General features: G+C 49.9%; 1 protein-coding gene across 1 annotated transcript; it reads right to left on the bottom strand.

Moving 5' to 3' along the window:
- Nucleotides 1-855: 855 nt before the first annotated feature.
- Nuak2 (NUAK family kinase 2) lies at nucleotides 856-19,872 on the bottom strand. The gene is made up of 7 exons (XM_047520715.1): nucleotides 19,498-19,872; nucleotides 9,837-9,957; nucleotides 6,655-6,806; nucleotides 6,252-6,317; nucleotides 4,313-4,432; nucleotides 3,620-3,752; nucleotides 856-3,022 (listed from the first exon to the last, which is right to left on the bottom strand). Exons 1-7 carry the CDS (start codon nucleotides 19,741-19,743, stop codon nucleotides 1,965-1,967), a joined length of 1,896 nt encoding a protein of 631 aa, XP_047376671.1. The 5' UTR covers nucleotides 19,744-19,872; the 3' UTR covers nucleotides 856-1,964.
- Nucleotides 19,873-21,846: the final 1,974 nt, after the last annotated feature.

The following is a 21,846-nucleotide window of genomic DNA, read 5'->3' as shown; positions in this document are numbered from 1 at the left end:
TTTTCCAGCCCTCCAGGCATCGAGAACGGAGCTCTGAGATTCTCCACCAGACAGCAACTGCTGGCAGAGACAGGTGAGAGTGGCCAGGAGCTGGAGCCGGCCAGAACTGGGGATATTTGGGGGCTGTGAATACCCAAGCAGGTCAGGGCTGGGAAGGGGGCCTGCTTAAGCCAGAGCCAGCCAGCAGCCAGCCTGCCCTTTGTCCTCATCCTCCCTTTCATCCCCAGTTCTTGGAGCCTGGGAGTTTCTCAATGGAGCAGGCGCGCAGGGAATGCTCTGCAGGGGGTAGGGGGGCTGGCCTGTGGGGGGTGGACATTCCAGGCATTCTTTACTTCCTCCAGGAGTCTGGAGTGGGGGCGGAGGGAGGAGAAGCTGCCCAGCACTGGAGGAAAGGGGATTTCTTTGGAGGGAGAGAAAATAAAGAGTGGTGGTGTCTTCAAGCAGCAGGGGGGCAGGGTGTCAAGCAGATGGCAGAGGGCGGGGACGGGGGAGCGGAGGGTGGGGGTGGGGCTGGGTAATCTGCAGACCAGTTCTTCCTTTAGAAACACAGGTGGGAGGAGCAATCTGGGAGTTCCAGCCCTGGGCTTTCCCACTCCGTGTTAACAGGGTTGGTGCAGATGTAACGGAGATTCGGGAAGCTTAGAGCTTGGGGAGTTATTTTGTTTTTAATATTATTGCTTTGTGGTGTTTAGTGTGCATGCTAGGCAAGTTCCGGGTCACTGAGTCAAACTCCCAGCCCTTTGGTTCAGTTTGGATCAAGCAGTTTCTCTATGTTCTACCCCTAGCTGCCCCAGGAGAATTTGTATTAAGAAGGCTCGGAGACCTGTGCTCCACCCCCACGTCCCCAAAGAGAACAACAGGGGCTGTTTTCCAATCACCATCCTGGTTTTAATGGAGTGGTTTTTTCTGGCCACAGAGGAGGCGAGACAGCATGGGATATGGAGTGAAGGGACTCATATCCAGATAGCGCAACGCAACAGAACATGTGGCAACAGAACATATGGGTGTACAAAAAGTCCCCCTCCCCTGATCTGTGGGGTATCACTGCAAACACACCTCTCTGTACTGGAAATATAGATGGCATGGTGGGTTTCCCCAGAACATGGCATTCACATTATTGAAAACAGCAAAAGTCACTTTTTTCAAAACACAGAATTTAGAACAGAAAAATAAATAAGGACATTCTAGGGTCCCGAAAGTCCAGAGAAACAGACATATCCATAATCTGGACTTCTGGAGCAGCTCGGAGGCAGAAGTTCCAGTCTTTGAGGTCCCAGGTGGGGTCCAGAGGAGTCTGGGCCCTTGAGATGAAGTCAAGCAGCAGCCTGAGCCTATTCAAGTCTTTGAGATTCATAGCAGCGACTCTGGGGAGGCTCAGGCCAGGTTTGGAGGATGGAAAGGGGAAGAGAACCTTTGAGGAAACAGAGGCTGTGTTCTCTTACTCCTAGATAAATAAGGGAGGGTTCCTCCAGATCACTCCCAGGATGCCCAGGTACTTTAGGGGTGCCACACACTAGCCCCCAGTGGTCAGTGGGGGATACAAACTCGTGTGAGGATGGTCCATCCCCACCTTGGCAGATGAAAGTTGCCACACCTCAGACTTCTTCATGGCAACAAAGGGACAGACACTGTTGAAGGACTCTTTCCAGGTGTCTGCAGCCCCATTGTGGGTACAAGACACAGGCAACCTGAACTCCGACACGGGCCTCCCTAGGGCCCCCTACTTCTCTACTCTTCCCTCTCTATTATCTTCCAGGGTCAATGGGGCAGAAGACATTGAACTGATGTATTTCCTGTGCCCACTTCTCCCATCCAGCCCTCCCCAGGGCTGTCTGGCAAACCATTTCAGTCTTCTGAGCCGGTGTGCTGGCCCTGGGAGGCAGGGGAGAAGGCGCTCCCTACTCAAGGTGTAGCCAGCTGTATCTTAGAGCCTGCCCGGGGTTTGGGGCAATGCGCACTGACCCTCAGCTGAGCTTTGAGCAGACCCCCAGAGACTGTCGGTAGGTCTGTGTCACCTCCTGGCAATCTGACAGGGAAAAGCAACTATCACCCAGGGGGTCCTGCCGCCAGCGCCTCAGGCAGCTGCCAGGGCCCTCTGAGGGGGGCTCCTCCAGTCCCATGAGGTTGTCCACAGACACACAGCCCCGTAGTGGGGGCTCAGGGAGTCGCTCAGGCAGGTCCAGCTGGTCAAAAGACTCAGAGGACAGGATGCTGTCTTCACTCACAGCTCCCAAAGGGCGGCTGGCCCGGACTGGGGGTGGAGGGGAGGCCAGTTCATCCAGGGAGCCAAAGGCAGTGGGGGCCGTAAGCTCCAAGGCTGTGCGCGAGAACTTTCCATTGAGTTTGAGGATGCCCTTGCGACGGAGGAGCAGCCCTGAGGCTTCAGGGGACTTCTGCTCCACGGGGTCCCCACTCACAAACACATCACCCGCATCCAAGAGCTCTCCAGACTCACTGGGTTCTGGAGAGGAGTAGTAGCCAGACTCTCGCTGCCGAGGCTTCTTGAGGATGCCCCTCCTGGGGAGCAGAGGCGCCACGTGCCCTGGGCTGTCCACAACTGGGCTGAACTCCTGAGGGTCCTCCTTCGCCCCCTCTGAGGCTGACGCCTTCTTCTTGAGAATGCCCTTTGGAAGCTTGAGGTTGCTCTTGCCAGGGCGAGGGGAAGTGTCACCAGCAGGGTCACTCTGGAGAGACTGGGCCATGTCGTTCTCCTTGCGGGACTTCTTGAGTGAATGCTGGCGCTCCAGGCCCGGTGTGGCACTGCCACCAGGCGCGTGCTGCTTGAAGAAACTGCACACTTTAGCCCCATTCTCCAGGAAGGGGCGGGAGGATCGTCGGAGCCAGTCGGCCATGGAGGCCCGGGCAGAGTCACTGCTGGGGTGCCCACCCTCGCGCAGAGCCTCCTGCTCCCCGACACGGGTGGCATAGCCCCAGTTGACCCACCAGTGACTGGCCACATCCTCCAGGGTGGCCCGGCGGAGAGGGTTCACCATTAACAGCCACCGGATCAGGCCACAAGCATCTGGGGACAAAACACAGAAGACTTCATTTTGGCAGCTGTGATATAGACACCCCACAGCCCCCCTCTGCTTGCCTCCATTTGAGGTCAGACATGGCTCACTCCTGAGTCAGATATGCACATTCCCACCGAGGGCCCCACACACGCCATGGGCCATGATGGCTCCCTAGGCCAGCTTCCTGGATGGGCTCTGCCAGTTGCCTGTCCCCATGACCCCTAAATAGCCCTTGTTTGTATTAGTGTGCATTTTTCTTCTGCTCAAGGGTAAACTAGGGCTCTCAGACACTTATTGCCTTCTACACCCTATGCAAAGGGACAGATTTCTGAAGATGAGGACAAAGCAACAGGATAATGAGACAACTGTAGCAAAGAGGATCTAAGTTGGACCTTAGGAAGTACTTCCCAAGTATAATCAAGCAAGGAAGGAAAAACTATCCCTCCCTCAGAGGCCTCAGATACTGCAGAGAGACAGTACAGGTTACCTGAATCTGCCATGGGTCATGATGGATGCTGACCCTCTTTATATTAATGCTGCTGTTTAATCCCGGCAACAGGACGCACACCTGGGCCTGGATGAGAACACCTACAGCTCTCACTCACCGGAGGGCTGGGGCGGCTCCCGGTAGGCCCCGTTGCTGATCTGCTTCACCAGCGTCTTGTGATCCTGCCCATCGAAAGGCATGGTGCCATGTACCAGGATGTAGAGGAGGACACCCAGGGACCAGCTGTCCACCTGAGAGGGGAGAACCAGCAAGGATGCAGACATGCCACTGGCCAGAGGACCATGGGCCTCACTTCCAATACCAGAGAGGAAAAGGGCATATGGTAGAGAACGCGGAGGCCAGTGCATCCGAGGATGACCCCTCTGGGACCCAGGGGAATAGGGAGGACACTGCAGAGGTGCTGAGGTTCCTAGGGAGAGTGCTGTTAATCACCACTCCTGGCAGGGACAGACATAAGCTTAGGAGCAGTGGCCAGACTGTCCCTTCTGGGTCAGGGTGGAGCAGCCTTGATGGATACCAGGTCACTCCAGGGAGGATGGATTGGGTGCTGGAAGGTAACAAGGTAATGGGGAAGTAAAGAAGGTGAGGGGCCAGAGAGACTGGGAATTGGGAGACCTCTGTTTTAGTGGCAGTTCTGTCAGGTCTGGCTAGAGGCCTGTCAAGTCCTGCTTTTGGGGCCCTCAGTTTTGTGCTCTGAAAAAGGAAATAACTAGAACACCAGTCCATCTATCCCACGGGATCTAAAGGCAGTGTAAATGACAGGCAGGTGGGTGGAGGAGGAGTCGCTTACCTCTGGGCCCATGTAGGGCTTCCCGTTGACGATCTCAGGTGAGGCATAGAGGGGGCTCCCACAGAATGTCTGCAGGAACTTGCCTTGGTGGTAGAGGTTGGACAGGCCAAAGTCAGCGATCTGCAGGATTAGGTCAAACATTGGACATGGGTCACACCAAGGCCTAGGCTGCTCTTCAGCTTTCAGCTGTGCCTCTCCAGGCCCTGAGGAGACCCAGGCCCCAGGAAGGGAAAGAGTCCTTTGACTCTTACCTTACACTGGGCACAGCCAACGTAGCTCAGGCCTGAGGACCTGTGTCCATAAAGAGCACCTAGGCAGAGGTCTATGGGGGCTTCAGGACACTCAGTGCTCCTCAGGTGGCTTTCCTTATGCTGTATTCCATGCCAGGGACACCTTCTCCTGCCTGGGCATCCTCCTGATTGTGCAAGCACACCCCCCCTGGGAAGCCTTCCATGGCCTCAGGATCTTCTCCTATGAAGCCCTACAGCTTCTAATGGCTCCTTGCAACCCGTTCATCAGTTCTCCCACCAAGCCAGATGGAGGACCCCGCTTGCTGACTTCCTTGTCTCTACCCGCAGCTCCTAGCAAAAGTGAGACCCTCGTGATGCTCCATGAGTGCTTACTGACTATGAGGAGGGCCAGCCAGATGCAGAGGGAGGCCCGGCTTCTCGCACCGTTGCCCAGCCCTCCGAGGCAAGCAAGGCCCCTTACCAATTCATCACGCAAGACCCTCAATTGCCCTTCCCAGTCAATGGCTGGTCTCTCTGCCCACACCTGGGCAGAAACCTGGGGTCAGCTCAAGATAGCTAGAGCTCAACAGGGAGAGTGGAGCAAAGATCAGGGCTGTGGTATTATTTCAGGAGAAAGAATCTTCTTGTAAGGCTCGCTGAGCCATCCAACCCTGAGGCGGGAGAGGGCCCAACCCCATCCTCACGCTCTGCAGAGACCCTCTCCCAGAATACCTCAGCTAGAGGCAGAGGTCAGTGCCCTGCTGTTCCCTACCTTGTCACCCCCATCAGATGGTCATATGTGCCCAGGGTGGAGAGGGGCTGTTTATGAAACCAAGTCCTTTGTTTATGGTTTTATTGGCCTCTTATCAAACAGTTACCAGGTGAAGCCCATAATGAGGCATATGATCATGATCAGTGTAGATAGGAAAGTTCGTGCCTGTCCAGATTATGTGAATTTACTGCCTCTGGCTTCCCTCCCTCTGGTCAGCATCAAAGAAAGCCCCACCTTCTCCGGGAATTGGCTGGTAAGGGCAGGGACTCGGCACCAGGGCACTTCAGGGCACAGGTCAGGAATGGCTGGAGGAAACTAAGCCCTGGGCCAGGAGGTACTGAGGAGGGTCACTCTCCCTGGAGCCTATGGGGCTGGCCTCCCTGCCTCAGCCAGCATTTACCAGCTCCCCCTTCCAGTCCTGAGGTCTGAATTTATCCCATCAATGTGAACTTCTGCTGACTGACCTAAATTTAACTACTGCTGCATAGGAATCCAGCAGCTAATGGAAACAGGAAGTTGGCACTGAGGTGCTTGGTTGATGAGAAAAGGTGCCAAAGAGCTACTTATTTTGCAGCAGTTGAATTGTGCATGTGTGCGGGCATGCAGGTAGGAGGACTCGGCCCCAGCCCCGTCCCTGTTGGCCCCAGGGTTGAGAGAAAGCTGGTCCTAGATTTAGACTCCTGTCAGCTTTGTGACATCAAAAGAGCACTGGGTCTGGAAGTCACCCCTCATCTTGAAGCCTCAGTTTCCTATCCATAGATGGAGGTGTTAGAATAGACAATGGCCCAGGTCTCTGCATAGCAGCAGAGAAGTCTGAGCTTTGCTCTACTCCTTCAGTAACCCACTCAGAGCTTAGAGCTACTTGACTGGAGATAGGGCAGAAACATTAGGGTGGGGTTGGGTATGGAAGCTTCTGGAAACAAGAAGTGAAGCTCACCTTGATATTTCCATTGGCATCTAAAAGGATGTTCTCCAGCTTGAGATCCCGGTGGACAATCCCATTCTGAAAGAGGAGGGAACTGAGTCAGGGCAAGGTCACCAGGGAAGGGAAAGGGACAGGGGACCTAATCTGGAATATACAGGAAACACAAAGGAAGCCAAGCACAGGTAAACTGGGTGCTCATTTTTATGGTCATCTGGTGCAAGAAATCACAGACCCTTCCATCCATCCCTGACCAAGAGATTTAAAGCCAGACACAAACACTCCCTCATCTGAGACCGGAATCCATGCTGTTTAACCTGTGTGATCTTGGACATGCCATGGATCTCTCTGATCCATCAAGATCCAAAGCCCTGGGGACCACCCCGTTGGGGCACGACCAGGGCAGGGGGGTGCTCACCTGGTGGCAGTAGTGCACGGCAGACACAATCTGCCGGAAGAAATGCCGAGCGTCCCGCTCACTCAGCCGCTGCCGCTCGCTAATGTAGTCATACAGGTCGCCCCGGCTGGCGTATTCCATGACAATCACGATCTTGCTGCTGTTCTCAAACACTGGGCAGAGCAAGGTGGAGATGTCAGACCCTCCCAGGGTGTATTGCTTCCTACCAGGGGCCACAATCCCTCCCTGGCCCTGAACCAGAGGGGACCTTCTTCCAGGGTGTCTGCGGTGGGGGCCCAGGGCTGTGGGCAAGGGCAGGAGAAAGGCCTCTGAAGCTCTCAACAAGTGAAGAAGGGGAGAGGCTCACCCTAAGTTCAGGCTTTTGAGGATTCTGAAAACCCCCAGGAAGGGAGGGCCCTAACTGGATGAGAATGAAAAGCCAAGTTCACTGGCTCAGAATCTGACATTTTCTACCTTGTGACTTGTCAAAGCACTTCTGGATACTTCAGTACAAAATAGGAGGATAGGTGATCCTGCACAAGTTATCCAATCATTGTGCCTCAGTTTCCTCATATGAAAAGTGGGACAATAATGGCAACCTCACAGGACTGAGAAACATAAACATAACTGACTGCTCCAAGTCTGACTGAGCCAACTGGCAGAGGGTCTAACACACAAGCATGTATTATAGAAATGGTACCTATTCTTATATCCTTATGCATAATTTTTATTTGTAATAAATTAATTAATTAATTTTTTGGGGGGGCAGTGCTGGGGATTGAACCCAGGACCTTGTGCATGTGGGGCAAGTGCTCTACTCCTGAGCTACCTCACCAGCCTTTTATGCATAAATTTGAAAAATAATGACAATAATAATGCCTGCCTTGAGGATCAGAAGAGGGATGTAAGTATATGAAACTCTACAATATGGCGGAGAGTAAAGACCTTCGTCACTCCTACCACCTCTGACTTCTCATCCAGAGTATCAAGGCCAGCCTTTCATGCATAATACCTCATACAGAGAAGCCATCAATAAATCTGTGGTAATTAATTGGCTGGCTGGCTTCCTGGCAGTCAGCCTACTCCAGCTGGCCCATCTCCATGTATATATAGCAGGAATCATCTTGCCACCTCTTGGACCTTGTCCTGGCATCTATTTTTTGGATAGGTGACTGAACCTGAGGCTCTATCACTGAGTCATAGCCCCAGTCTTCTCATTTTTTGAGACAGGGTTTCACTAGGATGCTGAGGCTGGCCTCAAACTTGCAATCCTCCTGAGTAGCAGGATTACATACACACACACAGCTGACATTGCATCTTTGTGCCAGATGGGTCTGTTTTTAAAAAAATTTTTTCTTTTGTAGTTGTACATGGACAGCAGGCCTTTATTTTGTTTACTTATTTATTTATTTTTTAATGCGGTGCCTCACGCATGCTAGGCTAGTGTTCTGCCACTGACCTACAGTCCCAGCCTCAAATGGGTCTTATGAGTTTGGCTTGCTTGGCTAACCCCGCAGCTATTGTTGCTGTCTAGCGTCTGAGAAGGAGCTGAGGGATGAGCCTTCTCCTAAGAGGGGTCCCAACTCCCAGGCGATTGGATACAAAGTCAGGAGCACTACACTTTTTTTCAGGGGAACGTGGTAGCTCAGCCTCCTGGAAGGTACCTGGCTGAGACTGTACTCCTGTGGTTCTCCATATCTTTGCAGGGGTGCAACTGTTGTGCCATGAAATTGGAGATCAAGAGCCAGCTAAATGCTGGGAGTGACGGCATACATCTGTAATCCTAGCAGCTCAGGAGGCTGAGGCAGGAGGATTTTGAGTTCAAAGCCAGCCTTAGCAACTTAGCGGGCCCTAAGCAACTTAGCAAGACCCTATCTCAAAATATAAAATAAAAAGAGCTGGGGATGTGGCTCAGTGGTTAAGTGCCCCTTGGTTCAATACCTGGTACCAAAAAAAAAAAGCCAGCCAGAGCACTTTTTGGAGAGTAGAGAGTAGCTAGGTTAGAGGTCAGGTTCCCAGACTGGAGCTTTCCTTCCAACCCTGAAGCCTGTAGCTGGGTGGGGATGAATAGGAATCTGGAGGAGCCATTCTGACACACAGCAACTGTGATGCCCCTGTGTCTGCTGCATCTGCAGATGCAGGAGAGGCCATATCCTGAGCTTCAGAGCTCAGTTCCCAGAACCAGCTGGAGATGTGGATGGTGGGGAGAACACACTCGCACGCATGTGCGCGCACGTGCACGCACACGCACATACACAAACACACACAGTACCCAATCATCAAGCTCAGCCTAGCTTAACCAATGCTTTGTCGTCTGCCCACTCTTCCCTCAGGGAAGTACACAGAGATACAATTAGCCCTCTTAACCACTTGCCTGGACTCTTCATGGAAGAGGCTCAGGCCACAGGGTCATGTCTTCCTATGAACGTGAGAATGGAGACTTTTCTATTTTTTCCCACTGGGAATCTTCAGACAGAGGGCGGAACATGGGCTCCCTTTTCCTCCCACGTGCTGCTGCTGTGACCCCTGGTTTCCCATTTAACTGATATTACGTAAAGGCTCTAAGCAGACAGGCGTGTGTGGGAGGGTGCTCCCTTTCCCGCATCACCCTGTCTTGGTCACCTTGTTGTCTGGGTCGCAGGGAGGAGGGCAGCACTGATGTCAGAGGAGAGGAGGCTGAGAAAGATGAGGAGAGGTAGCAGCCAGCCCCGTGGCAGGAGTGATTCAGCACAGCTCAGACTCTAGGAGGCCTGGCTCTTGAGGCGCTTGAAGAACAGCACCCACACCCCTGGGACAGGTGCAGGTCGAGGTATGTTCCAGCCTCCCCCGGATTGCTAAGGATCTGGCTGGGCTGGGTAGGTAGTGTTCAAGCAGGGAGAACCTAACAGCAACAACAACCTGCAATTCTTTGAATCCCTCTCATGAGCAGGGCACTTGCTGACATTATCCAGTTAGACCTTTGCACCCTATAATGTAGATGGGAATACCCCACCTTATGGTGAGGAACTGAGGCCCTGAGACTGGACTAAATGAGTTGCTCTAAATCATGGAGCTGAGTTTCAAATCCAGCTTTTGCCCAGCCCTAAAACCCATGCCAGTTTTATTTCTTTGCATCATGAGTTTTGACTCCTCCCACACAGACAGAGACACAGACACGGACACGCACACCCCTGACTCCCAGCTCCAAGTGCTCCACACTGTACCTTCATGGATGGCGATGATGTGGGGGTGGTTGAGTGACGACATGATCTCAATCTCCCGTCGTATGTGCATCAAATCTTGCTCATCTTTGATTTTGTCTTTCCGGATTGACTTGATGGCCACCTGGGAACCATGAAGGCAGGAGATTGAGGAGAAAGGTCTGGCAGGTAGAGACATCCCTGAGGATGCTCCAGTGGCCCTGTGGGTCTGCCTGCAGCTGTTACACAGGCCCCAGGGTGTACCCAGGGAAACCATGCCACCCTGGAGCAGGGTAGGTGGCAGAGAGATTGGGGAGTACCTTTTCTAGAAAAGGTTCTCATCTGGGTCTGGTGCACGCAGATGCAGGTCCATGCAGCAAAGAAGGTCAAAAGCTGCATCCCTCAGCCTGGTGCTTTATGATTTACAGAGCAAATTCACCATATTGAACCAGAGGGGAATCTTTTGCTTACCATTGGATCCTTGATACCCAAAACTGTGCCTGGCACACAGAAAGCACTGAATTGGCCCTCACAACCATCCTGGAAAATAGGTCTAGAAAGCATTGTCATCCCCACTTACAGGGGAGGAAACTGGAACACAGAGAGGCTAAATGACTTGCTCAAAGTCAAACAGTTAAAAAGTAGCACAAAGTGGGGTTAGACTATTGGCCCTCTGATTCCAGGTTTAGTCCTTTTTCTGCCCCAGCACTCTAACTTGCTATGAACAACCAATCTACAGCCAAAGGTAGTAACAACCCAAACGTTCATCAACAGATGAATGGGTAAACAAAATGTGGTACCTATAACGAATATTATCCAGCTATAAAAAGGAATGCAATTATAACACGCTATAGCATGGCTGAACCTTGAAAATATTACACAAAGTAAAATAAGCCAGTCACAGAGACGTAGTGTATAATCCTACTTCTGCGAGGTGCTCAGAGTAGGAAAACATAAAGACAGAAAGTAGAGCAGAGGTTGCCAGGGACATGGGGGTGGAGGGTGGAATGGGGAATTAGTATTTAATGGGTACAGAGCTTTTGTTTGGGATGATGAAAAAGTTTTAGAGATGGATAATGATGATGATTTATAATATTGTGGATGTACTTAATATGCCATTGAATTGTACATTTTAAACGGAAAGCTGGCCTGTAATCCCAGAAGGCTGAGGAAGTGGGATTGCAAGTTTGAGGCCAGCCTCAGCAACTTGGGGAGATCCTAAGCAAATGAGCAAGACCCTGTCTCAAAATAAAAAATAAAAAGGGCTAGGGATGTGGCTCAGTTGTTAAGTGCCCCTGGGTTCAATCCCTAGTGCCAAAAAATAAAATAAATAAAATAAAATGGTAAAAAATAACAAATTTTATATCATGTATATTTTATCACAATAATAAAAAAGAAAAAACCTCCAAACACCAGTCTCTTTAGGTAAGGAATGTCCCCTCCCTAGTAACAAGTAAACAAACAACCAGACAGTCAGTCTTTCAGGACTTGTATCTTGGTCCATAAAGGTGAAAAATACCATATAGGGATCAAGCCCTGCAGCTTGGTTCTGGAAGGGTGGAGGGAAGTGAGAAGAAAAGGAGAAAGTGGCCAAGAGGCAGCTGAAGCACAGCTCTTAGAGACCAGGGAATCAATGTCTCCCTCTGTGCCATCCCAATCTGCACAGGCTCCTGGTCAATGTGCCCCTGGCCATGTGACTGACTGGAAAGCTGGTTGGAGCACATGGTGTGTGTGAGAGATGCTGCCTGGGGACCCAGGGTTCTCCCCTGTCCCTGTGGGAAGTTCCCACTCCCTTTCAGAGCCTTGGTTTTCTTTTCTGTGAGATAAACAGGTTGAACTTCACTGTCTGGGGGGCTTTCTTCCTGAGTCTATGAAATGAGCTGTCCAGATGCCACAGGGTCCTCTGAGGCTGCAAGGCTCCATCTGGGGCTGGGTGGGGGTGGGGCGGGGTGGGATGGGGTATCCCAGGGCTGTCAGTTCCTGGCAAGTCCTGTCCAAGGACACAAATAGTAAATAGAGACTTCCTCTATGGGCGATAGGAGGTTAGGAGAGATCTGAAGGTGCAGACTGAGGTAAACGGCTCCTCATTCAGGTTCCCAGGGGGGTTTGCCTCCCCTCAAGATTCAAAAGGAGACAGAAAAAAGGAAACCCTTGCTGGAGGGGAGGGGCCTCTAATCCACCCTTTCACAGGCTCTGGTGGCAGACAATGGCTTTCGCTTACAGGGACAGTGGGCCCTGTCGGCCTGTGTCCCCCCCATCAGACAAGAATGCGGAACGGCCCTAATCCAGTAAGAGGAGCTGCTCACAAAGCCCAGGGCCCGGTCACCCCAGCAACGGCCAGGGATGGCGTGCCCTTCACCCCACTCCTCCCTGAAGCTGCATCAGTGAAAGAGGAGAGGCCCAGCTTGAGGGCCCTCCCTGAGCAGGGCAAGGGAGGACAATGGCAGGCAGGATGGATGGTCACCATGGAGTCTCCTCCCCAAGATGCTAGAGAGGCCCACGATGCAGCTGCAGGGGTAGGGCAGCCCCCCTCTGCTCCAACCCCCCATCTCTCTCCAATGAACTCACAGAAAACTCCCTGGGCTTGGAAATTGGGCAGGGGGCTGGGGATAGGAGGCACCTCTCTTGAATTGGACTCAGAATATTATTCCCACACAGTCTCTTTCCACACCTCTTTTCTCTCCCTTCGGGAAAGATTTTATGGGCTAGTTTATTTCTAAGCCTTTGTCTCTAAAATCATTTATGGGTAAAGTGCAGTGAACTCTTCAGAAACAGAAGCCCACAAAAATATATAAATAGTAAAAACAATCACATGTAGACACAAATCACTATCTGGATGGAAATATTTGAGAGCTTAAGATGCAGACATAAGCAAAGACTATGCCTATCTGGGTTGTTTAACCGTGTACACACATAAGGTATGAAAGTAAGATAAACCGTCCTAGGCTTAGGGGCACAGCGCTAAAGATAACAAGGTTTAAAAGAAGTGAGGTTCTAAAAAAAGGGAATTTGGGGTACTAGAAGGAGTTTCTGTGTGACTACAGGTACAGAGTAGAACCCTGAGATCCATCTCTTTCAACTCTGGAAGCCTGGAATTCTGAATCAGAATTCTTTTTTTTTTTGTTAGTATCAGGGATTGAACCCAGGGGCAATTAATTCTGAGACACATCCCCAACTCTTTGCTTTTTGGAAAAAGTGAGTTTTTAAGAACTTTAATTTCTTAAATTAAAAATGGTAAATAAAATGCCTCTGTAAAATATAATCCTTCAAAAGTCCATATAACTATAACAGGCATATTAAAAGCCCATGGGTTTGGTTATTATTAATTATTATTTCTTTGTTTGATAAGGAGCATTTTACAAATTTTCATGTATTTTTGTTCTAATTAGTTATACATGACAGTAAAACACATTTTGACACATCATGCATAAATGGAGTATAACTTCTCATTCTTCTGTTGGTTCATGATGTAGAATCATACTGGTTGTGTAATCATATATATACATGGGTAATAATGTCCAATTCATTCTATCAACACAGCCCCCTTTTTTAAAAATATTTTTTTTAAATGTTGGTAGACCTTTATTTTATTCATTTATTTATATATGGTGCTGAGAATTGAACCCAATGCCTCTTACATGCTAGGCAAGCGTTCTACCACTGAGCCACAACCCCAGTCCCAACACAGTCCCTTTCTAATATTTTATTTTATTTTTTTAATTTTTAATTTTTATTTGTTATAATTAGTTATACATGACAGCAGAATGTGTTCTGATTCATTGTACACAAGTGGAGCACAACTTTTCATTTCTTTGGCTGTACATGAGGTAGAGTCACACCATTCATGCATTCATACATGTACCTAGGGTAATGATGTTCTCTTATTTTATTTTGAGACAGGGTCTCTCTGAGTTGTGTAGGACCTCCCTAAATTGCTGAAACTACCTTTGAACTTGTGATCCTCCTGCCTCAGCTCCTGAGCAGCTGGGATTACAGGGGTGCGCCACTGTGTCTAGCCAGAATTATTTTTTTTTTCTGGGGCTGGGAATTGAACACGTGAGGCAAGTGCCTATCACTGAGTCATTCCTCTAGCCCTTTAAATCAAAGTGTTAATCTTCAATGAACAGTTCCACCCTCCTCCACGCTCAGGCTCTGAGAGTAGGTTGAGGACCCTCCAGTTACCCACATTAGGTCCCAGAAGATCACAGCTTGGCAGGTACTTCGGAAGAAGGAAACAAGTATGTAATCGGGCCTCTGTCAGTCCCCAAGCAGGTAAGACAGACAAGAAGAGCTAGCTATATGTCACTGCCCTGGTGAGACTACCAGTTCCCCAGAGGACAGGCCTCTAGCTATGTGCTGGTCAGTCTGTCAGAATAAATTAGATAGCGCACCATCTCAAGCCTAGACAGAACTCAGCATACAGAGAGCATGCAACAATTATTTACTAGTGAACTTAAATCATAATAAATATTTATTGGTTAAGTCACCAGACTGATCTTTGACTGATGGGACCAGTGCCCAGATAAGATTTTCTCCCCTTCTTCTCAAGTCTGGGTGGAGTCAACCTCAGTTACGAGAACTAATTTTTAGGGACCTTTGTTCTCACCTGCAGAATAGTTGGTCAACTATGTTCGAGAATAAAAACAAGCTCATGAGAGGCAAGGATTAAGCTGTTAACTGGATCACCCAGAGGTAGGAAGGCTACATGCCCCAGGACAGTCCTGGTTTATCCTGATACAACTCTTAATATTGCCCCTTTTACACTCCAAAGCACTCAAGTTTAGATAATATATTATATGGCCACCATATTCAGAGGGGGAAGGAAAACCAGTCCCAATGATGACAACATGAACATGAACATCTCACCAGTGAGTGGGCTTCAAGAGCCTGGGTGTCTAATTCTTATTTGCCTGTATGGAGCTATTCAACTCAAGGCAAGTCACTGGATGATCTGGTTAACTGGTCTGGCTAGTTTTCATGTCCATGTCAAGTAAAAAATGAAAGACTAAATCTCTAATAGCTGCTGGATGCCTACTATGTGCCTGGTATATTGTGCTAGGTGTTGGGGATTCAGACAAAAATTAGTCTCCACTGCTCCAAAAAACATTAGACAGTCTCTATGTCAAGGTCCCCAGTCCTGTGGGAGGACTGGCAATTAAATCAACGTCAGCCTAGTGGGAAAAATGTGGCAGCTGAGTCCCTGCCTGTGGAGGGGCTCCAGGAGCACTACAGAGAGGTTTCTTTTGTCTGGAGGAGCAAGGAAAACCGCCCCTCGAGAAAACTCGAGGAACAGGTGAGGCTTGCTAAGCCAAGGGAGGTGGGCTAGAGAGGGACAGTAAGGACATTCCAGGTAGAAAGAAGGGGGATAGTCATGAATGTGCACATCTGGATGGATCTCTAAGCTCCCTTCCACTAGAGCACTCTCAAGTTGAGCTTTGGAAATGGGACATCTGTTACCAGGCCAGGGAGGAACTAACCAAGGACCGTGGCAAGGTCTCCAGAGTGCGGCCATGTTAACCTGCCTGAGCATCATTCCTGCTGATGTCATCCCAGAGCTCTTGACCGAGCAATCCTGCATGTTAGAAAGGCGGCGGGATGAACTTCTCATCCAGTTGTGCAAACAGAGAACAGTGAAGTCCAGAAGGATGCACTGCCTTTTCCAAAGTTCCTCAGTGCATCAAGACAAAATCAGGATCTAAGATGGAGGGTTACCTGGGGAAGCTAACATCTTAGAAGATACAAGTTCCTTGGAGGTGGCCAGCTCTGCCTCCCATTCTAAGGGAATGTCCCACATCTTGCCATGGGCCAGGCTGGACAGTCCCCCTATTCCACTTACAGATATAAAACATGCCTGCTCCTTCACCAATACACTGGGGACATGATGCTGGGGCTCCACTGGTAAACAGTGCCTCCCTCCCACGAACTCAGATCAGGAATAATCTGCATTCAGGAGAAGGTTGTAGAAAGTTCTTAGGGGGGAAAAAAAAGAGGAAGAAGAAGATTCAGAGATGCTGTTCCCGGTGCTGGAGAGAGGGTACAAGCTGGGCATTTCTGGTCACAGCTATCACCTGGGGTTGGAACCAAGATGCTTGATTCCTTGCTGGCCTTTCATGGAGCAGCTGCTGTCTGGGAGGCGGGCAAGGAACTGAAGGATGACCCATTTAGATAGCAGAGGAGAGGTTGGGCTAGGCCGGCCTAAGCTCAGGAGAGAGGGGATGGGGGTGGTTCACTAACCTACCAAAGAACCGGGCGGAACCTGGCCTAAGAATCAGGCAGGGAACAGGAATGGGATCTGAGGGGAGTCTGCACCATCTCCCCTAAGCCCCGTATTTCACTACCCCACTGCCTCCTTCTAGCCTACTCTGCCAGGTTCCTGGCGAGGAGCTTCCCTGCCCAGCCCTCTTGTGTGGTTTGGCTGGGGCCCAAGAACAAGAGTTGCCTGCAGCCTCCCTCCCTGCTGCTGAGCAGGCAGGTGCAGGAGGAGCCAGGAGGGCAGCGTCACGCCGAACAAACCTTTGGCAGCTGGCCAGGCAGAGTCCTTTTCTGAAGCTGGTGCTCAGGGAGACACTCCGCCTTCGAACAAAGCAGAGACCACAGTGGCTTATCTCAAGGAAGGCAGAGCATAGTACATACTCTTTCTTGGAGCAGGACTGTCCCAGAAGAGAGGGGTTTCCAGGAAAGAAAAGGCAGGGATCAGCCTTGCGGGAACAATCACTGTGTTAGACTGTGCTAAGCACTTTACATAGATGATCTCATTTCATCCTAGAATCCCGTGAGGTCGGATTATAATTCCACTTCACAGATGAGGAAACTGAGGTACAGAGAGGTCACACAGTTAATAAGCAATGTAGCCATAATATGAACTCTTGTAGCCTTGACTGAGTTGCAGCCTCCTGGATGAGGTTTAAAAACCAGGAAGGTAGCATAGTTCCCCACCCAGGATACCTCAACATAGTCAAGTAAGGGAAGGGGGGTTGGTTCCCAGTGACTTCCCACCCTAAGCACTGCTGGAGTGCTGGGAAAGGCATGAAAAGCTAGCTGTTGGAGTGACAAAGCACAGAGACAAGCCTGGGCTCATTTCAAGGCCAACTTCCAGACCAAGACTCAGCACTTGGTCATCTAGGGCCTGGGGTAGACCAGCCTGGAGCCTGTTGCAGGCCTTCCACTAAGCCAGTCAGAGAAGTCACTTCCCTCTCTGGGTCTTTCTTTCCCATCGTTCAATGAAGGAATCAGATTATCTACATTTTCAAACATTTTGAAGGTCTGCTTGGCAATTCAATATATAAGAGAGACAGAAGCACCCCCATCCCACAGCACTACCCATTTGGACACCCCTCATAGCAACTTTGGAGGTAAGACTTCCATACTGGCCATCTCAAAGGCTTTGGTGGCCTGCATTGTTCCAAAGACGCCCGCATATGTTCTCTTTTGGGGAAGGAATGGTCAGGGGACCTAGGAGACTTACAGGAGGAAATGTCATTCGGATACCAGGAATGTGTCCAAGATTCAGAGTAAATATTTGTTTTTCCTCTGATGCCCTCCTAGAGCCGCCATTAGTCCCACCCACCTGCCACTCCCTCTAGACAATCCCATCTGGCCCCCCACTAATTCCACCTAGGCAGGTTGGGAATGGAAAGTGTGCTAGAATGATGGAGAAAAATTAGGGATAGAAGCTGCCCACAGGCTTTTCTCTGAATCTAGGCCCTGTCAACAATCTCAGTTCATTTGGGGGAAGGTTTAGGGCAGCTCCATGCCCTTCTCCCCCACTACCGAATCCTGAGGCATCAGGTCTCTTTCCCTTCCGGGAGGAGAGTCAAAGTGCAAGGGATGGGTGGGTGGGGAAGAGGGCGATGCTCCAGAATTGAGAAATCACTGGCACAGGAGAAAGCTGCTCTCCAAGAAAGAGGGGGATCCTGAGCAAGCTCCCAGCAATAGTCCTGGGTGGTCTATGGATCAGGGAGGTTCAGAACAGGTCTCAGCTACCAATCTTGTCTCCCTATATACAGAAAGAGGCATGAGGCCGAGGAGTTTCTTCTGAATTCTCTGTGCTGATGTACTAAGAGCTGGAATCCTTGTCTGGAGCTTCTGAGGTTCGAAAACTGAAAACTCCTTTATCTCACTCTGAAATCAAATGAGATCTCTCTGTGTGAGTCTCTGTCTCTGTCTCTCTCTCACACACACACAACACGCATGCATGCACACACCCCACGGTGATTCCAGTCAAAAGCCTGGTGGGATCTCAAACTCGATCTCAGTTTCCCAATTTCTGGGCCTCCCCCCACCTGAGACCCAGTCTTCCTCCCAATAAGAGGCCTGGGGCACAAGCCACGAGCAACTATTTTTCAGCTAAGCCCCTGACAAAGCCTGGGCCCAGCAGTCTCAAGCCTGGAGCAGCACCAGGCCCTCATTCTTTATAGAAAGAGAAAGAAAAGGAAAGCCAGAAAGTACATGATTGCCCAATAGCTGTAACCTGGCAGCAGGCAACCAGGGACTGTGCCAGGCGTTAGCAGGAAAAACATACTCAGTCCTATTGATGGGGCCATAATCCACTCCTTTCCTCAACATCTACTCTCCTTCACCAATGAAATGACTTCTTGAATTTCAAACCAGCAACCGGTTGCAAAAGCAAACACAATCATAGCCAATAGGGCAAAACATGGCCACACTTAAACACACACACAACTCACAAGCAGCACCCAACTAAATTCAGCAAACCATAATCCCTAAACCATGTGCTCTGAATAGTTTATTAAAATACAAATTATAGACCGTCATGAAAAATTTTTCTGGATATGGAAGTAGAGAATAAGTATTTTAAACAAGCACCCCAACTGATTCCCATGCATGCTAAACTCAAGTTTGAGAACCACTGTTAGCTAACGTTCGGCAAATTTGCCATCCTGACAGGGTTGGCCTTTCTGGATACAACCATCAGTTCTCACTGTAAGTTCTATGCATTAGAAACAATTTAAGTTATCATTCCTTCTTATTCAATCTTCCTAGCAGTTTGTGAGGAAGCCTGTTCTCTCCATTTTTGAAGAAGGGGAAACTGAGAATACAGAAAGATGAAGGAAATTGCTCAAGGTCACAAATTACTATGACTACCAACCTACAGTCCAAATCAACAGTAGGAGTTCCTGAAAATGCCCCAAACCCAAAGCTATCTTCTTGGTGCACAATGAACTTGCACCAGAGTCTGGTGTTATATTTCCCAACATCAAAAACTCATCATAATTAAATTTTTACTGAATCGCAGAGCTTGAAAGGACCTAAGTATCAATCCCAATCTGTGCAGATCTCGAGACTGCCAAAGTGGATAATCTCCACACTTAAATGATCACCTCAACCACACACCTACTTATCAAACCCCTGCTAAGATCAGGTGCCTTCTACTTCCTCTTTCCATTCCACTCTGTTGAGTAGCCTGTTTCAAGAAAAATTGCACTTAAGTCCTATCTTCTCTAAGGACATGCCGGCTAGTGTGGCTGGGGTTCTCAGGTCCACAAACAGTCCCTACAGTCATGGACAGACATCTACAAACGTCGGCATATGAAGACTGCATGCTGGCAACGCCACCGATCAATACACTAGCCCCAGACTCCAATCCTCCACTCCCAGCCGGAGGCCCAGCCCCAAGCCCGTCCGCCTGCCTGCCCACACGGCCAGCGCAGCGAGAGACACTTACAAGGCGCCCTGAGCTCTCTCGCGCCTTTTTCACCTTCCCGTAGGTGCCTTTGCCTAGGGTCTCCAGGAACTCGTAGCGGTGCCGCAGGTTGTGCTTGTGGTGATGCCGCTTCACCGCCTGCTTCTTCATCAGGGGCTTGGGGGACTTGATGAGCCCGTCTGCCAGTGGCCGGGCGAGCTCCGCCGCCAGGGTGGCGGTGGCAAAGGAAACCGGGCCCGGGTGCCGAGGGAAGGCCAACGACTCCATGGCGGGCAAGAGGTGAGCGAGGGCGGAGAGTCAATCGTTTGGTTATGCGGGACAGCTAGGTTCTCGGGTACATGTCCCGCACTCGGAAAGCGAAGTCACAGCCGCAGCAGAGCGCGCTCTAAAGCGCCGCATTCCAAGTTATTATAAACGCTCAAAGCCAGAGGCTCTGGCCACGCCCCCCAGAGCCCATTGGTCTGCTTGCCGACGGCGCGTGACCAGAGCCTCCCCCATTGGCTCGCCCAGGCCCCCGATACCGCCTTCTCTTCTCTGCGTGGCCAGGAAAGGTGTCAGTAGAGCCCCGCCCACCTGGGCCCCGAGGGACAGGAGTGGGAACTGGGGAATGCCTATGGAGGCTGCCTGACAAGTTGGTACTACTGAAATCTGGAACTCTACTTTGAGGACCCTCGAAATGGCCCTTGCCTCTGAGTGGCGCTTGGTTTTGGTTAGAGCCACCTGTTCTATTGTGCTGTGTTCTCAGTTGGCAAGGGGGCAATCTGAGGGCGCTAGAGGTCACAAAAGTATTTCTCCAACCTGAGCAATTTGCTTCTCCCAAGCCAAAGTCACTTGACCACTTAAGTCCAAAAGGAGAAAGGGGGATGGGTTGGAAAGGTGGTGGACTTCAGCCAAGTGGTTGGACTGGTGGAGGGCTTCTCAGTTAGATCAGCCTTAATTAGATCTTGGAATCCAGCGCTCCTGGAAGGTTTTTACCCCTTCATCAAAGAGAACTTGTAGTATTGAGTGGATCCCTCAAGATGTGGTGAAATTTATGGAGTGTTAGTAGGAGGTGGAGAGAACCAAAAGGGAAAAACTCATTCATGAAAAATATATTACACTCTTATTTAACCTGTATCCCTCAGTCTATAAAGCTGACTCATTCAAGATTTTCTTTCTTTCTCTTTCGTTCTTTTGGTACAAGGGGCCATTAACCACTGAGCCACATCCCCAGCCCTTTTTATATTTTATTTTGAGACAGAGTCTTGCTGAGTTGCTCAGGACCTCACTAAGTTGTTGAGGCTGGATTTGAACTGTGATTCTCCTACTCAGCCTCCCAAGCCACACTGGGATTACAGGTGTGTACCACCAAGCCTGGCTCATTTCTTTTCCGTGATTTTAAAATCAGGAGGACTGGTCATGAGGTTTGCTTGGTTTTTTGAGACCTAGAGGGCTAGCTAAGTCCAGCATTCCCGTTTATCTCTCTCTTTTTTCTTTCTTTCTTTTTTTTTTCCCCCTGCCCATGCTGGGCATTGAACCCGGCCTTCATGCATGCCAGGCAATCACTCTACCACCAAGCTACAACCCCAGCCCCCACATCTGTATTTAAAGTGAAATGGGAACATCCACAGGCTTTCCTCCTCTCTGTAAGTAGGGAATAAGGGAACATTTCCCCTAAGCCTTCTTGATAACCCAGTTCTGTAAAGTGAGTATTATTATGTCAAAGGTGACACAATTGGTGAGAAAGCAGCGGAAATGGGATTCCAACCCTGGTCTGTGGGAGAAGAAAGGAGGCCTAGAGGCCTTGATCCCATTCCCTGCAAACAGACAGAACCTTGACTGGATTCCATGCTGGGCATCTTCTCCAGGAGGTCTTGTCTCCAGCTATGTATTCAGGGCATCCAAGGATCAAGAAGAACTAGATCCCAAGTTGCTAAAGTTTGTATTTACTGTCTACCCATTTTCTTGCTTTTACTGACCTTTTTTAGTGCAAGTTATGGTTGTCTCTGTTCCTTCCTCTGGAACATAGCCTCCCTCTGTGACTGGATAAATCCACCCTATGCGGGAAAACAATCTCCTTCCCCTAAGCCTAAAGTCACAGGAGGTGATAGCTGACTTGGCACCTTCCCTCTATTAGCACCTGGTTTGCTTTGGATTATCTGTGGAAATAGAATGAATCCTGGGAGTTTCTCTAGCCTGCTGTTTCCTTTCCCCACTGACATCAGTGTGCTTTCCTGGGGATCCATCTGGACATATTAAGACTCCGAAGAGCAAGCATGGGTAATGTAAGAGCAAGCATAGGGCTGAGGGCTGGGAGACTTGGGTCCTAGTTCTGACTGACACTAGCCAGTTCTATGACCTACCACTCACTTCACTCCTTCTGCAAACACT

The sequence above is a fragment of the Sciurus carolinensis genome, chromosome 12 (genome assembly GCF_902686445.1).
Source record: "Sciurus carolinensis chromosome 12, mSciCar1.2, whole genome shotgun sequence".
Lineage (NCBI taxonomy): Eukaryota > Metazoa > Chordata > Mammalia > Rodentia > Sciuridae > Sciurus > Sciurus carolinensis.
This window is presented reverse-complemented; position numbering and strand designations above follow the sequence as displayed.